Source organism: Aedes albopictus, chromosome 3 (assembly GCF_035046485.1).
Source record: "Aedes albopictus strain Foshan chromosome 3, AalbF5, whole genome shotgun sequence".
NCBI classification, from domain to species: Eukaryota; Metazoa; Arthropoda; class Insecta; order Diptera; family Culicidae; genus Aedes; species Aedes albopictus.
This window is the reverse complement of record NC_085138.1, coordinates 183,272,861-183,288,700: the sequence shown is the minus strand read 5'-3', so window position 1 is coordinate 183,288,700 and position 15,840 is coordinate 183,272,861. Positions and strand designations below refer to the sequence as shown.

Genomic DNA, 15,840 nt, shown 5'->3' with positions numbered 1-15,840 from the left:
TGCGCCACCTAGATGTGAAATTCCACATCATACTTGCCTTCATTAGTTAGTGTTTGATCTACTAAACAACTTTGCAGAAGACACCATCTTTCTAAGTAATCAGGGTCCTGAGATGTATGAGTTATAAAATTTCAATGCCCACTAGCGCCACCTAGATGTGGAATTTCAAACCAAACGGCTCTCCATCAGTTAGTATTTAACCAACCAAACAACTTTGCCGAAGACACCATCTTTCTAAGTACTCAGGATCCTGAGTTATATGGGATATAAAAATTACATGCTCACTAGCGCCGCCTATCGGTTGAAATCTGAATTTCTCAGATCACCTCGCGAAGGCCCTTGATATCCCAAGTAACTTTGTCGAAGACACCATATTTCTAGATCATTTAGATTTTGAAATACACTAATTCACATTCAACTGTCTATCTTATCTTAAATATAGTACGTTCTTCATATTACGATTTTCAATTTTCCGCATTATAAGGAGTTATACTGTTTTCAAAAAAGGTCTTATAATATTCCAAATAAGATTCCTGTAGAATACATTTGGGGTTGACATCGATAGAAAAGATGGTTTCGAAGTAATAGTCGATAATTCTTATGTGTTGTACAAAGTACAACAGCGCGATTAACGGAAGGTTAACCAAAGAGAAAATCGATGAAGAGAAATCGATCATTGTAGATACGCCCGTATGATACTAAGCGCGAGAGTTGTGTGATTTGTTTCGGGGAATTCGTTCAGCATTTCGTTCAGAACTTTGTTTAGAAGTGTATTCAGGATTCTGCCTGGAATTCTTCCCGGAATTTGTTATTCGAGTTCCGTCGCGGACATGCTCCTGGAAACCCCTTCTAATTTTCTATACGAAACTTCTCCTCGACATATCGTAAAATTTTCCATCATATTTCTATCGGAATTCCTCTCGGATTTTCCAAATAGATTTTATCTGGAATTCCTTTTGCCGAATTCTCTTTTGTGATCTCTCTCAAAACTCATCCCAGGATTGTTTATCAAATACCCTGAACTCTTTCTGAAATTACTCTTGGAGTTGCTCCCAAAATTATTTCTAGAATTGCACACGAGATTTCTCCCGGATGTACACTAGAATATTTTATGTGCAGCTAATTTTTATGCACTTTTGATTTACGTGCATTTTTATGCCCTGTATAAAAGAGAGAGAGAGTGCGCTGCGCTGCATGACTCTTCTGTGGCATGTGTGCTGCTTAGGGTGGCAGGGCCGTTTGGGGGAGTTTTCAAAGGGTTTCAACGGAGTACCGGAAGATCTCAAGGTCTCAGGCGGTTTCAAGGCATTCCAGAGAGTCTGAGGAGCACTTCACGGGGTCTCATGGACATTTCGTCGGTTTCCTGCAATAGTGACAATTTTGTCATTTTTGAGATTTTGATGGCAAATGATGAAAAACTATTCAAACTTTCATCTAACAATGACCCGTTCCGATATTTTGACATTTTCAACAATTAAGGCAATAAAGGCACAACTCAAAATCAGTCATTTTTTCAATAGTCGATGAAAAATAATTATTCAAAATTCATGAAACAGATAGTTCTTCAGTCCCTTTCCGTGATACAAAAATCAAAATTTGTTTACTTTTGTCGAATGATGAGAGAAATAAGTGAACTTGTAGGAGGTACTTCAAGGTTGCCAAATTTCAAGCGCTCATTCTGAAAATTTACATTTTTTTTGAGTTGTGCCCCAATTGCAGGAAACCGACGATTTAAGGTGATCTCAGGGGGTTCCGTGGTACCTCAGGAGTGCTTCAAGGGGTATCAGGAGGACCAGGGGAGTTCCAGAGTGTCTCAGGGGCTTTTAAAGGGGTCCCTGAGGGTTTCAGGGGAGAATTTTAGGAGTGCTCCAGGACGCTTCCAGAGTTTCAGGGGCATTTCAGGGGGTTCCAGGATATCTCAAGAGAGCTCAGGCAATTCAGGAAGTTCCAGGGGTGTCTCAGGGGAGTACCTGGAGGTCTCAGGAGCGTTTTACGGAGTCTGCTGGGGTACTCAGTGGAGGTTTGGAGTTACAGTGAGTGTGACAACTACGAAAGAATCATGCAAGTAAGTCGATAACCGAAAGTATTTCAGTTTTAGAAGATTTTTGACGGGTTTTGGGGACGTTACAGGTGCGTTTTCGATGGTTTCGGAGGGTCTCAGGTGCGTTGCATGGGGTCTGAGGAGGGTTTTATGGGGATTTCGGAGTCATTTCAGGAAGCTACGATGGATTTTCGGTGGGTTTTAGAGGCGTTTTGTGTGGTCTCAGGAAATTCCATAGGATTTAAGGCACATTTCAGAGGCGTTTTCGGTGGTTTCGAAGGGTCTCATGTGCGTTACATGGGGTCCGAGGCGATTTTAGAGAGTTTTCAGAAGTCTTTCAGAAACTTCTGAGGACTTTTAGCGTCACATGTGCGATTTCGGTGGTTTTGGAGGGTAACCGGTGCGTTTTAGGGGTTCGTGGGGGTTTTAAAGGGTTTTTCAGAGAATTTTAAGTGGGTTGCCGAGGTGTTTTCGTAGAGCCTTATGATGTATGAGGGGGGGGGAGGGGTGTTGTTTCTTGATTTTAGTCTGGTTCCAGGGGGTCTTGGGGGCTATTAAAACGCCCTAAAATCCCCGTAATGCCTTTGCAACACTCCTCTAAACGCTCTTCAAGTCCTGAGACCCCTTCACACCCGAACTGTCTTGAAACGCCATAGTCTCATTGAAATGTCCTTGAAATCCTTGAAATCCTTTGGAAATGCCCAGGAAATTCCTTGGATTTAATTTGCGTTCCTGGAGCCCCCTGAAATGACACTGACCTTGAATGTCTAGAAATGCCTCTAATACCTTCAAGATTCCATCGAAATCATCATCATCAATTTGAAATGTCTCAGCAACCTCTAGGAACGCCTTTATAAGGCTTCAGAAACCTCCTGTAGTGCACCTGGAAATTCCTTGTAACGTCCCTGAAATGCTATCGAACGCTAGTAAAACCTATCAGAATGTCCTTAATAGTTTCTGAGGCCTAACTAAAATTGCTTGACTTACCTTACCTCACCTTACCGGTCAGACTAAGGGCTGAGTGTCCTCTGCTGTACGTAGGAGTGGTCTCCATTCTACTAGGTCCACGGCTGTGTGTCTCCAGTTCCGCACTCTGCGGACCTTTGGCAAATCGTCCTTCACTTGAAAACTAAAATTGCTTGATACGCCCCTGACATCCCTTGCCATGCCCTCTAAAGGCTCCTGAGACTCCCTGAACAGCCCTTTAGAGCGTAAATAATCCGGTAGGCTTTAATAATGAATTCTAGAAAAAATGTTTTCTAGAAGACTTCGAAAAGCATAGAACAAAAACACGGAACAACCACTGGCATAAATGATCAAATGTAGGTATTTCCGGCAGAATTAATGAATTCTAGAGACAAAATGCCGGGCCTGGGAGGAACTCTTGCAACATATGCAAGATTTTTTTTTGGAATTCCTGAACTTCAAAACATTAAATTTTTAAACTATTCGTTAAAAGAAAGCCGTAAGGCCAATATGATGGATCTACCCCGTTGGATATAATCCCATTTTCATAATGGTCATTTGGCATAATCGGCGTTTGGCTCAATGACCTTTTGGCATAACAGTAACTGGAATAGCGTTTATCATTTTCATGTGTGTAATTATTCACATTAATATCTCTGTTATGTTCACAACTGTATTAAATATCATAAACATTTCACGCGATTTATCATGGGGGCAATGAAGAAATGCATGTCCAAAGAATCATGTTTGACACGATAAAACCTAATTCAAATATGAGACCTTAAACAATAAAATGAGCATTGAGCAGAGCATACACTCCCGATCAAAAGTTTGATGTCACCCCCTCAAAAACATGTCTCTTTTTTAGGCCCATATCACCGCCAATTTGCGTCTGATTTCAAAACCCTAGGCTTCATTCAATAAGTCAAAAAAAACTTTAAACATGATTGAAAAGAAACTATTCCAAAAAAATTTGTGTGTAAACTTAATTCAAAGGTGCCAAATTTTCTAAAAAATGAATATAAACTTACGGCAGTGTCGCTGGAAATTGGGTCAACCAAATTTTAAGATTAGAGCCGTTATATAACCCATTTTCTATTAGCTTTCAACTGCTTTTTACAGAATCTACAAAAAAAAGTTATTAAGTAAATTAACTCTTCATGTCATCGACCAAAACCCTCAAAATGATGTATCGCCCAAAAGTTTGGGGTCACTTTCGTAAAACATGGAAAAGTGGTTTAAAAAAAAAGACGCTACACCGTCTTCAACCAGAGGTTGCACAGACTGAACAATCACTAACATTAGGCAACGGACAACACGGAACACCCAGTGGACTAGTGAAGAATTTTTCGTTTGACGAAAAGTTTCCTCCGACTGGAGCGGGAATCGAACCCTCACTCCGTGGCACTCACAATACGCCTAAACGTCTGACGCCGCTAACAGCACGGCCACGAAGCCCACTAAATTTGGTGATATCTTCGTCATCTATAGTTTAATTTTAGTTATTTTTGGCTCATTTCAAAGATAATTAACTAAATTTACGTTTGATGTCTTTAACTTAACGTATTTAACGATTTTTGTGTATAAAAATGTTATGTAAAGTTAACACATTTCACCACATTTCAAAAAATGAGGCAACTTTACGTTAAGTTTTAGTATGTAAATTTCAGCAAATATGTGTGGTTCAATGTCTATGCAGTAGGTATCATTCATTTTGTTTCCAAGAAGAATTAAAATTGAATGAAAGATGACAAATATATCAGCAAATCGTTTTTCCATGTTTTACGATAGTGACCCCAAACATTTGGCCGATACATCATTTTGAGGGGTGACCCTAAACTTTTGGTCGATGACATCAAGGATTAATTTACTTAAGAACTTTTTTTTCTAGATTTTTTAGCTAAGTTTTGTAAAAAGCAGTTAAAAGCTAATAGAAAATGGGTTATATTACCACTCTTATCATAAAATTTGGTCGACCCAATTTCCAGTGACACTGCCGTATATTTACATTCATTTTTTTTAGAAAATTTGGTAACTTTGGATTAAGTTTCCATACATAATTTTTTGAAAAAGTTTCTTTTCAATCATGTTCAAAGTTTCTTCGACTTATTATCTTTTGAATGAGACCAAGGGTTTTGAAATCGGACGCAAATTGGCGAAGATATGGGCCTAAAAAAATGACATGTTTTTGAGGGGGTGACCCCAAACTTTGATCGGGAGTGTACATTGAATTGTTTATATCCAGCCTCATACGTCTTTCATTGAGACAAATGACCATTATGCCAAACGACTATTATATTTTGCCAAACGACTGTTATGTCATACGGCTATTATGTCATAGGACTGTATAACAAACGGCATTATGCCAAATTGCATTAAATATGCATTAAACAAAATCATGCTTTGTTGCAATGAATACATAAGTTGTTAGTTTGAACTCATTTATAGAATTTTAGCTCATGAAGTACATTTTAAGCAACATTAAAATCATTCCGCATTCTTCAAACTAACCTATTCTTATCGTATTCAGATGGCCAACACAACCGCTTTCGTGGGAGTCCCCAAACGTGAGCCCTGTCGCAAATGCGGTAATCCGGTGTTCTTCGCCGAACGTATCAGCTTCGAGCAGAAGCTGTACCACCGGTCCTGTCTAAAATGTGCCCGTTGTGGAGCTCAACTAACGCTAGGCAGCTTCTACGAAACGGAGACGGACGGCGAATACTGCTGCGAAACGTGCCCGGATGAGGAGATCCAGATCGCCGAACGACGTCGCTCGATGTCGTCCGAGGTGGCGGCAACGGAAGCGGCTGTAAATGGGAGCCGGGAAAATGTTCGTACCAGCCGAAGCAGCAAACTGCTGGAGAGGATCTCGTTTTTCGAATCGGCACCGCTTAGCGATGAGGAGAAAACGTCCAACATGGTTCGACGGGCCAAGATGAGTAGCTTTCTGAAGGATTCGCTGGAGAAGTCGGATAAGTTGGAGAGCGATAAGGAAGTAGACAAGATCGAACCAACTCCTCTCGAAGAATCTTCGGAAAGTGAAGAAGAGGATGAGATTCCTCCGAGTCTGCCAGCTACTGAACCGCCTCCCAGCCCTCCATCAGTGGAAACTCCTCCCATAGCATCTGATCAAATTACTGAACTTGTTAATGAATCTACTATTGAAAACGTACCGAATATTGTTCAAAGCACAGTTGGTTTGGAAGATAAATTAAATGGAAATGAAGAATCAGATAGTACCACTATTGTGTGTGATAGCCATGAATCTCCGGAATCTCCTGAAAAAAGTCATGAACCACCCGAATCTTCTAAAGAACTCAACAACGCTCTTGCTATTGAACCTGTTACGCTGAACGATGATTCAGTTTGTAAATTGAATGGAGAAGACACCACGCCCAGCGAAGCGGAAAAGATTGTCGTTGACGCCGAACTTTCAACAAAAGATAGTCAAAGTGATGCGGAAGATGTGGAACCTGAGAAGGAAGCTGTAAAGGAGGATCAGCCAATGCAAGTGCCTGAAGTAAATGTGATCAGTGAAGAACAGATTGATACTACTGTTAGCAACCCAGAAGAAGTGCCTGAGAATGAAGCCATTGTCATAAGTGATAACACAACTACAGAACAAACGAATGCTGAAGTTACGCCACAGTCTGCGGAAAAACATGAAGAAGAGTCTATAGCGCAGGAACAGTACCCTTCGGATTTGAATCCATTCGGAGATGATTCCGATGAGGACAAAGTGCGGGCTCCGTCCAAACCTGTTCCTCCGGCACGAAAAGTCAGCACAAATCCCTTCGGCAGCGATGACGAAGATGAAACGCAACCTGTTAGTATGAAACCACCACGGCCTCCTCCGCCGAAAATTAGACCTCTTGTTCCAGCTAACCCGTTCGACGAAGATGGAGATGATGAGCCGGAGAACGAAATCATTCCAGTCATTGTTAAACCTTCACCTCGTCGGACTCCGGTCCCAACCCCTCGAAAACAGCACAACCACACAGATTCCATCAGTTCTATGGAAACCTCGCTGATGTCGAGCCAGTTCGGAGGTTCGAATGCTTCACTTGCTTCATCGTTGGATAGCGCATCTGCCTCCATGACGATCACTCGCCGTAAAAAGTCCAAAGCACCAGATGCTCCAGTCGTCTTAACAAAAACATCTACCGAAAACCTATCTCCCAGTCAATCTACAACGCCGCGCAAGAAACGCCTTGCTCCAGCACCTCCTTCATCCACCCCTAAATCAAGCGAACCCCCATCGCTATCTCCTAATCCTACGCAGCGACTTATAGCTCTCGACGCTAGCCTGATGGGAACCGACTTTGATCTCAACGAGCCGGTAACCCGAGCCCCCAGCAATGACTCCGTTATCTACCGCAGAACCATCGTCCCCTTGAAGGTCGACGACGATAGTCTCACTCTGGAAACCACCACCAGCGAGCGACAATGGGAGAAGATGAAAGACAACAAGGAAGCTCAAAACCGTAACCGGCAATCGCAGACCTCGCCTACCAGCTCGCAGAACGATTCCTACAACGCCTTGATCTCCAACAAATCCCAACAGGGAAAATGGAAGCGCCGCAAAGGGCCGGCTCCGGCCCTACCGGTGCCACTACCCGAGCGAAAAACGATCAAAATGCTGCCGCTGAAGGAGATTCGCCAGGAGTTGGACATTATCGAAACGCAGCAGCAAGGGCTGGAGAAGCAGGGTGTAATACTGGAGCAGATGATTCGCGAACGGTGCGAAGGCGTCGATCCCGAGATGGACATCACGGGGATTCAGACCAACTCCAAGGAGGTGGAAGATCTGATCATGCAGTTGTTCGAGCTGGTCAACGAGAAGAACGAGCTTTTCCGGAGGCAAGCCGAGCTGATGTATTTGTAAGTAGAAAACTTTTATTCTGTTTTTTTTTTAATAGTATTAGCTCTGATCAGTGAGGTAAACTGAAGTCGTTCGATGTCGCTTCTGTCTGGACTATTGTCTGTATTGTCGAGTGACCGTCGATGAAGCTGGCTTGATAACTTCCCACACACGCATTCGTTTTAGGTGACTGACGGCGGAATATAATCTTGGATATCACTCTGCTAGCGGAATTCAAAATGGTGATCGCAAGGAAATTCTCACCTTCCAAATGGTTGCTTTTTTTGTGGGATAGATAGGGTAGATTACCCACTCCTTCCATTTCTTCGGTAGCTTTCGGTTTCCTAGATAATGACTATCAACCGATACTGATAGGCGGCCAATTTTATTGGGCTATCATGATGAGTTCAGCTACGATACCATCCTCAATAACGTCCGTCCGTCAAGAAGCGCCCGTCCTTATCACTGCACATTTCGGCTGGTAGAACTTCCGTGTTTCTTGAGAACGGCACGATAGTTCCATTTTCTCGCCGTCCACTTCATCCAGGTTACGGTTTTTTTTACTCGAAAGAAGCGGATCTGCTGCTTCCGCTTCTGTATGTATCGTTCAACATTCTGCTGGGTTCCATACTGCAGTATTAAGGCTTACGCTGCATTCTTATCGTCCAAATCGCTCTGAACTCTTCATTGAACCATTCGGTTCATCGACTCCATTCCGCGGACCCGAGGGTACTCCCGTCTTGGTTACTGTGCTCCAGAAGTCCTCATCGAGAGACACATTCACGAGTTCGTCCTCGTCTGGTAACGCTGCCTCAAGACTCTGCTGCGCGTATGTAGTAGTGACATCCGTTTTCTTCAGTCGCTTGAGGTGGTATCGTGCCAGTCGCCGGTATCGTATATTATTAATGGCAACGAGTTGTGGACACAGCTTGACCATCACAAGATAGTGATTAGTATCTCGATAGGTTCTGACGTTGATAATATCGAACAAGTGCCGTGCTCGAGCACACAGCGGTGCCGTACCGTAGTATGAACACCGCTACTGTTGCAAGCAACGTACGCTTATTCTAGACCATTGCTATTTGACATTATCTTCGACGATGCCACAATCGGTGTAGCTATATTCCACGTGATTATCGAAGTTCAGCTTGTCATCGATCATGAAATCCAGTTAGTGAGCGCCTGAAGTTGATCATGTACCTGGCTGTGGATCAGACTCAATACACCGAGTTCCATAGTACCGGGTCCAGAAATCACCTTTGATGTACCCCTGCGGTGTTGGTATAACTCCTCTTTCATTGTTCGGTGTCGTAGAGGAGCTCTCCAGTATAGACTGTCCGGGTCTCCCAGATGATGTATGTGACGCTCTAGATGGTGACCCAGCCGAAACTGTTGAACTCGTTGACCGCTAACCTCGACAGAGTAATCCACTCCAACAGCTTCCCGACAGCGTCCAGTAGGCAGATTGGTCCGTATGTTGACGGGTCACCCGGAGACTTCCCGGTTTGGGTAGAAGAACTAGTATTTGTCTTTCCACTTCTACGAAATTCGCTTCTACCCAGGCACATCCGCATAGCCATTCTGAACATGTCAGCCTCCATGGCCGCAGTAATGGGCTCATAGCAACTGCAGTAGTTCATGTCGTTGACCTTCGCTATTGCGAAGCCTTCGTTCGACGCAGAAATTAATTCCTGAACTGGAAATCAACCAGTTTTACAGATCGCCGCAGCCTTATCCGCCGCCCAGTTGCTGTTATCTGGAGGGATGCGATATGGTTTTGCTAGTAGACTAGTAGGGCGATATCTGAATCAGCCCGACAGCCATAGCAACTGTTGTACGGCATCACAGTGATTTAGGTTCAGCTGTGTAATTTGAGCCATTGTCGGCTCTTTTGTCAACTTCGTGTACCTGGGCGTTTAGGCTCATCCGTCGCATGGCCCTTGTCCGCCGTGCGAATCAAGCACTTTGTTGCCGAATTGTACTCCCTGATGGTGTGACCTTCTTCTCCGCACTTCCTGCGGCTCATCAATACATAGCGGACATTGATATTCCCGCCTTGTTAACTTCCCCTGGTGGGAGCTAACCATGTGGGCCTGTCGGGCCACTTCGCAGGCGGATTGACGCACTTGGTGCATCTACCTCGCACTGCTGCTTAAGGGCAGCCGCTAGTTCCTCGGCGTCGGTAATCTCGTCCAGGTTGTCACCCTGGAGAGTTGCCTCCACCAGTGCTGAAAATTTCATTTCGTCATATCTAAGTTCAACCACCTACACCTCATTTTAGAAGCTGAACCTGAGAATATGGTATATGAAAAACTTGTGCGGCTAGACCAGTTCTGCAAGAAAGTTCACGGTGAATATTATTTGGCATTTTTCAAAGGTAGTCCGTGACATTTACCTTAAATATTCGGAAAATAGCGGTTTTTCCGTGACTTTCTTGCAGAACTGATCTAGCCGCACAAGTTTTTCATATACCATATTCTCAGGTTCAGCTTCTAAAATGAGCTGTAGGTGATTGAATTTAGATATGACGAAATGAATTTTTCAACACTGGCCTCCACCGTCAGAGCTCTCACCAACACGTTCCGCATCTCTTGGGCTAGAAACATGTATGTCGTGTCGTTTTTTTACCGCCTGTTTTTTTAGCACCAGTATCCTCTCTCCTGTCCTGGTGCGCCGAATACTTTTCATTTCTGCACCCAGCGACGAGAGTCGATTTCCTCTTCTTATGACCCTCACCACTTCGGCCCCGCCACAGCCTTAAGGACCAGTGCGTTGTCTTGTTCTTCTTCCCTATTGTGATCCAGGAATTCTCATCACTCCGCTCGAACTCGGTCCGCAGCTTCATGGGGCGCTCTTAGCAGCCGGTTTTGATGCATCGCTACTCGAATCTGCCATCCTCTTAATCTTCGGCGGTTCGCCGTCCTCTGCCAGGCACTTCTTGCCCTCAGCATGTCGCGCTGCATGGGTTTACGCGTCGTCGTCGAGCTTACAGCAAAAAAGAAGCTCTCTGTTTGGTTGGACTTCTCCTTCTTCAGCAGCGCCACCGACTTGCGGAGTTTCAGCAGACCTTGCTTATGCTTTTACCTGATGTTGTTCAGCCCGCAGGTGTTAGCGGTCAACTCGTCCAGCTTCTCGGCGGTTACCATCATATTGCGCTTCTTCTGCTGGCGCTGTACTGCCTGATTGCTCCTGATTGCTTACTAGGGAATACTCCAGCTTCCGTCCTTACCCGCCGTGATGCCAATCACGCCAGTTTACCTCTCGGGAACGCTCCCTCTACCATACCGCTTGTTTGTAAGAATTCATGTTTATTCCCTCCCCCCTTCCTTCAAATTCGCTATCCCTCTCTGCCAATGAAGTCGCCGTCGATGATCCTGGTGATTAGCTATGCAAGTAGGGAGGCCAGCTGAGGGTTGACACAGCCCCTTATGCGAACTGTTCTTAAAGCTGGATCAGTGCTAATTAGGAGTGTTCACCGAAATCTCCTTCCACCGAATTAGGTGCATAGTTTCCAAAGCTGGACACAGACACAGGCCGGGAACGTCCTTTAAGGCCTCACTACGATTTCATGAGACGGAAGGTAGCTCCGACATTTCTCCTTCCACCGTTTCACGCCCGTTTCACCAATTGCATCGCGTTAACCAGGATATTATAATCGAAAACTTACTGGCATCGTTCCAGATATGCCAAAAGTACTCCTAACTGTGCTGAGCCACTTTTGGAAGCGGTGCCAAGCCAATTGTACAGAGTTACTTCCGGATATGTGGGATTTCTGAAATGGCTCAACAGGGTTCACTTCTGAGCCTCCGCCACGTCTAGGCTTACTCCGCTTGAGGTGCCTGGCCACCCGCAGCTCGGTCTTCTCCCGCTCCCAGAGAAAGCACCAAAGGTCGTAAATTCACACTTGTGAGTGGATAAGGTTCGTTCAGGCAAGAGTCCTAGGGATGATGACCTTTGTCGCATCATGGATCCTGTCCAGCACATCTCCTGCAGCGTTACAATGCATTCAGTAGATCTGTGAGAATGCGGGTGCTCCCGATGAAGTTGAGAGATCATTAGTCTCACGTACCGAGTTTCCAAGCGCAAGACCGTTTTCGTCGCTGTGATCGTCGACAATGGCATTGCTTCGCATTTATCTCTTGTTGACTTTTCGTTTCTTGTTGTTTACGGCTGGCTCGCACTGCCTGGCCCCAACCCACTAGTCCAGGTAGCAGGTTTAACCTTCCCGGAAGCTGCATTAGCATGTCTCCCTAATGCAGTGCTAAACACCTGGGCTCGAAGGCCAGTGTTCGCCTGCGTCTGCGTCAATGCGGTTCATACGGAGAGTTATTAGCACAGATTGTTCTTGTTCGTCAGGCGGTTGTCATATTAACAATAGACTCGATGTCTTTCAACAGGCGTCGCCAGCATCGGTTGGAGCAGGAGCAAGCCGATTTGGAATATGAGATTCGCCTGTTGATGGCCCAACCCGAACGGAACAAAACCGATTCCGATAAGGAGAAGGAAGAAGCACTCATTGCTCGGCTGGTTGAGGTTAGGAAACCCTAACGCTTCTCGTTTTCATTTCTAATATTATTTTTATCGTACAGATTGTCCAGATGCGAAATGATGTGGTGGACTGTCTAGAGATGGATCGGTTGCGAGAAGCAGAGGAAGATATGGTGAGGATACTTTTGTTCATTTTTCTATTCAACACAGAATTGACCAAGGAGTTGCATCTCTGCTTCTAGAGCATCAAACAAAGCATCGAAGAGAGGGCAGCCAGTCAGCAGAAGCACGGTAAAAAGGATTCCGACACGGAGAAATCTGCTACTAGTGGCGATTCCTCAACAAAGCTATCAAAGAAAGAAAAGAAAAAGCTTAAAGAGGCGAAAAAGCTGGTGAAATCGAAGAAAATCGATTCAGAAAAGGTATGATCCCGAAACATTTCTTAGAAAATCTACCCTTGATTTGACCTACATGTTTCATTCCCAGGATGCTGACGAGACCGAAAGCAGCACCAAAGAGAAGAAGAAGAAAAAGAAGTTCTTTTCTGACTTTCTGCATCCCAAATCATCCAACTGCTAGAATGACATCCATCCGGAGTGTAGTTTCTACGCCATTCTATGATGACCGAATTACACCCTCAGAATGAATCTATAAGGCGATATATTTTTCAAAAACAGTTAAATAGCTTTTCCGTCCAGAATTATGAATTCTGGCTAACCTATATGTCAATCTGCGGAGCCTTGCTTTAACCAACCGAAACAATCGTACATTCCAGTTCAATGTTGCTTATTTCTTCAGTGTTAGTGTTGAAGAAGCTAGTAAAGAAGTAGTTAATTAGCTGTTAAATCATGTCATCATTTTCCCCCGCTGTTTTACGTATCATTTTGATTGAACCAAGTTTAAGTTTTTTTTTGTGTCTTGTGATCGTTTAATTTGTCATTTCAGAACGCATTTATATGTATAAACGATACACCGTGTAAAAAGACGTGTCCTAGTTCGGTTAAGTTTTGTTTACCTTTTTTATCGTTTATGATATGGAAGCCTCCCTTTTTGGTCCTGTGCGATATGTGAATATAGTAACAATAAATAGTACACACGTAGAAAGCTTACATAAACATTGTTTTCATCAACTGAAAGAATGGTATCCTTTGCTTTTAAAAAAACATGATCGTCATTAGCATATTAGAAAACTTTGAAAATCCTAACGCCATCTAGGGTTGAATGGGCAATTAGTACCTCCTTGTAGAACATACGCTCGATACAAATCTCTTCAATCTTACTGTGTCAGAAGGACAACATTCCGCATACCGTTCCGATCCATGCTTTCCTGCGCTCACCAATCATCGCCAAATTTGCTGGTCTCTCCTATCCTCTAATGTAGCCCTTTTGATACTTGGAATAAACAGCTCATATGTTCTAAAGCACCGTTTTAAAGAACCGTTAAACAGATTTGGCTGATAATGCATCCAGATGATGATAATTGTTTATTGTTAATTCGTCAACAGGTGAAACCCCACCCCAATAACAATGGTTTATATGAAAATTAACATATTTTTTTTTTTTAAATGAAGCTTATTAGTTTCCCAAAAAAAAAAAAAAATTATATACACGATGAAACTTCTTGAAAACACGGGACATACTGCGGATCATGGAAACCATAGTTAGTTCTGGTGCGGGGAAAACGGATGAAAGCATTATGCCGAAGATTCCGGTAGCGTATGTGGCAGGCTGAGGAGCAGCGGTCAATCAATGTTGCCTTGTACATAGGAGATTCTCTGTAAAGCACGCTTTTGCCACGTCGCGCCTCGGCTCGAGTAGCTCCAGGCATATCAGATTGCAGCGGTTTTCGTAGCTTGGTAAGTTGAACGGGTGATCCAACTGAGGTGTCGAAGGGCGAAACGGACGAATTTACACTGGAAGGTCTCAATCCGTTGAATTTCGTTGCTGTAGTACGGTGACCATACGATGGATGAGTATTCTAGTACAGGACGCACAATAGAACAATAATACACAACTTTCAAGCAGTAGGTATACTGCCCCCACTCGCATAACAGTCCCATATGAATAGGAAACCCAGCAAAGATGGGACTGTTATGCGAGTGGGGGCAGTATACGTCCGTGAACTTTCTGCAGAAACGAAACAGAAATCCCAGTTGTGACGAGGCTTTTGAAACGATGTACGCCACATGGTTTTGAAGGTCAGCTGAACATCCAGGAGAACACCAAAATCCTTCACTATCCAGCTTTTTACGCTCGCCCGCCATAAAATTTGAATCACCCCTATTTGACAATTCTTGCCGACACTATAAAATATTTATGGTTGGATCGAAGCAAGCACTGACATGCCGAAAATTTTCAATGTTTACCATGGAACGTCATTCTGCTTTTCCAACGAGTGAAAATCGGTGGATTATTTTACTCATATTTTAAAATAAATAATAACTTTTGACTATTTTAGGTTAATAAAGAGCATTACACGAAAATGGATAGTTTGGGACAACGACTGCAGCCCACATTCTGATTCCAAATAATCTAGGAACAAGTAACATCGCCTGTGAGTGCGATTTATTTTCGAAGTTGGGCAGGAAGTTGGGGATCTTCTTCTTCTTCTTGGCGTAACGTCCTCACTGGGACAAAGCCTGCTTCTCAGCTTAGTGTTCTATGAGCACTTCCACAGTTATTAACTGAGAGCTTCCTCTGCCAATGACCATTTTGCATGTGTATATCGTGTGGCAGGCACGAAGATACTCTATGCCCAAGGAAGTCAAGGAAATTTCCTTTACGAAAAGATCCTGGACCGACCGGGAATCGAACCCGTCACCCTCAGCATGGTCATGCTGAATACCCGTGCGTTTACCGCCTCGGCTATATGGGCCCTTGCCCTTGAAGTTGGGGATCATTATTACTAAAACTCCGTGCTGATATGTGAAGCCCGTGGCCACAACTCAATGAACCGTGTCTTTAGAAAATAAGTTGGTTACAGATCCTATATCCTTTCACCTGCAACGTCAAGCATTTTTTTTTTCTTCACCAAGAAATTGCGACCTTGTTTTGAACGAAGGAGAAATAAAAAAAAAGATCATTTCCTCTGAATAAATAAAACCCACAGCGTGATTGGTTTGTCATGTACACCTCAAAACCATGAAGTTCCAAGAAGACACATTTTTGCCACTCAAAAAGGTCATTTGTCTGTAGAACTATGAATATGTAAATCTTAGTCTTAGGCACGTCCTCTTTGATTTCATGAGATTTATTATGCCCTATTATGCCTAAAAATTTCCACAATATGTTGGAAAATTGAACTCAATCAGGACCTTAGCCTAAACTCGTCAGCAAACCTTTGTATAGCGTACACCTGTACACCGCACTATTGAGGGGGAACAATATTGAACCTCGATTTATTTTATTTGAATTTGTCAGTCATCTTTATAAGTTTCCAGTTGTAATCCTCCACCTAGAAAAGTTCCACGAATCCTAAAATTGT

At 43.6% G+C, this 15,840-nt stretch overlaps 1 protein-coding gene across 8 annotated transcripts in view; it reads left to right on the top strand.

Annotated features, from left to right (window-relative positions):
- LOC109429236 (MICAL-like protein 1) overlaps window positions 1-13,471 on the top strand; it is a 131,246-nt gene extending 117,775 nt beyond the window's left edge. For all 8 annotated transcript variants that reach the window (XM_029862858.2, XM_029862855.2, XM_029862853.2 and 5 more), the window contains exons 6-10: window positions 5,538-7,888; window positions 12,266-12,401; window positions 12,458-12,529; window positions 12,599-12,778; window positions 12,843-13,471. In XM_029862858.2, coding sequence (XP_029718718.2) covers window positions 5,538-7,888; window positions 12,266-12,401; window positions 12,458-12,529; window positions 12,599-12,778; window positions 12,843-12,935 — 2,832 coding nt within the window. In that variant the 3' untranslated portion in view covers window positions 12,936-13,471. The remainder of the gene's footprint in view (window positions 1-5,537; window positions 7,889-12,265; window positions 12,402-12,457; window positions 12,530-12,598; window positions 12,779-12,842) is intronic.
- The last annotated feature ends 2,369 nt before the right edge of the window (window positions 13,472-15,840 follow it).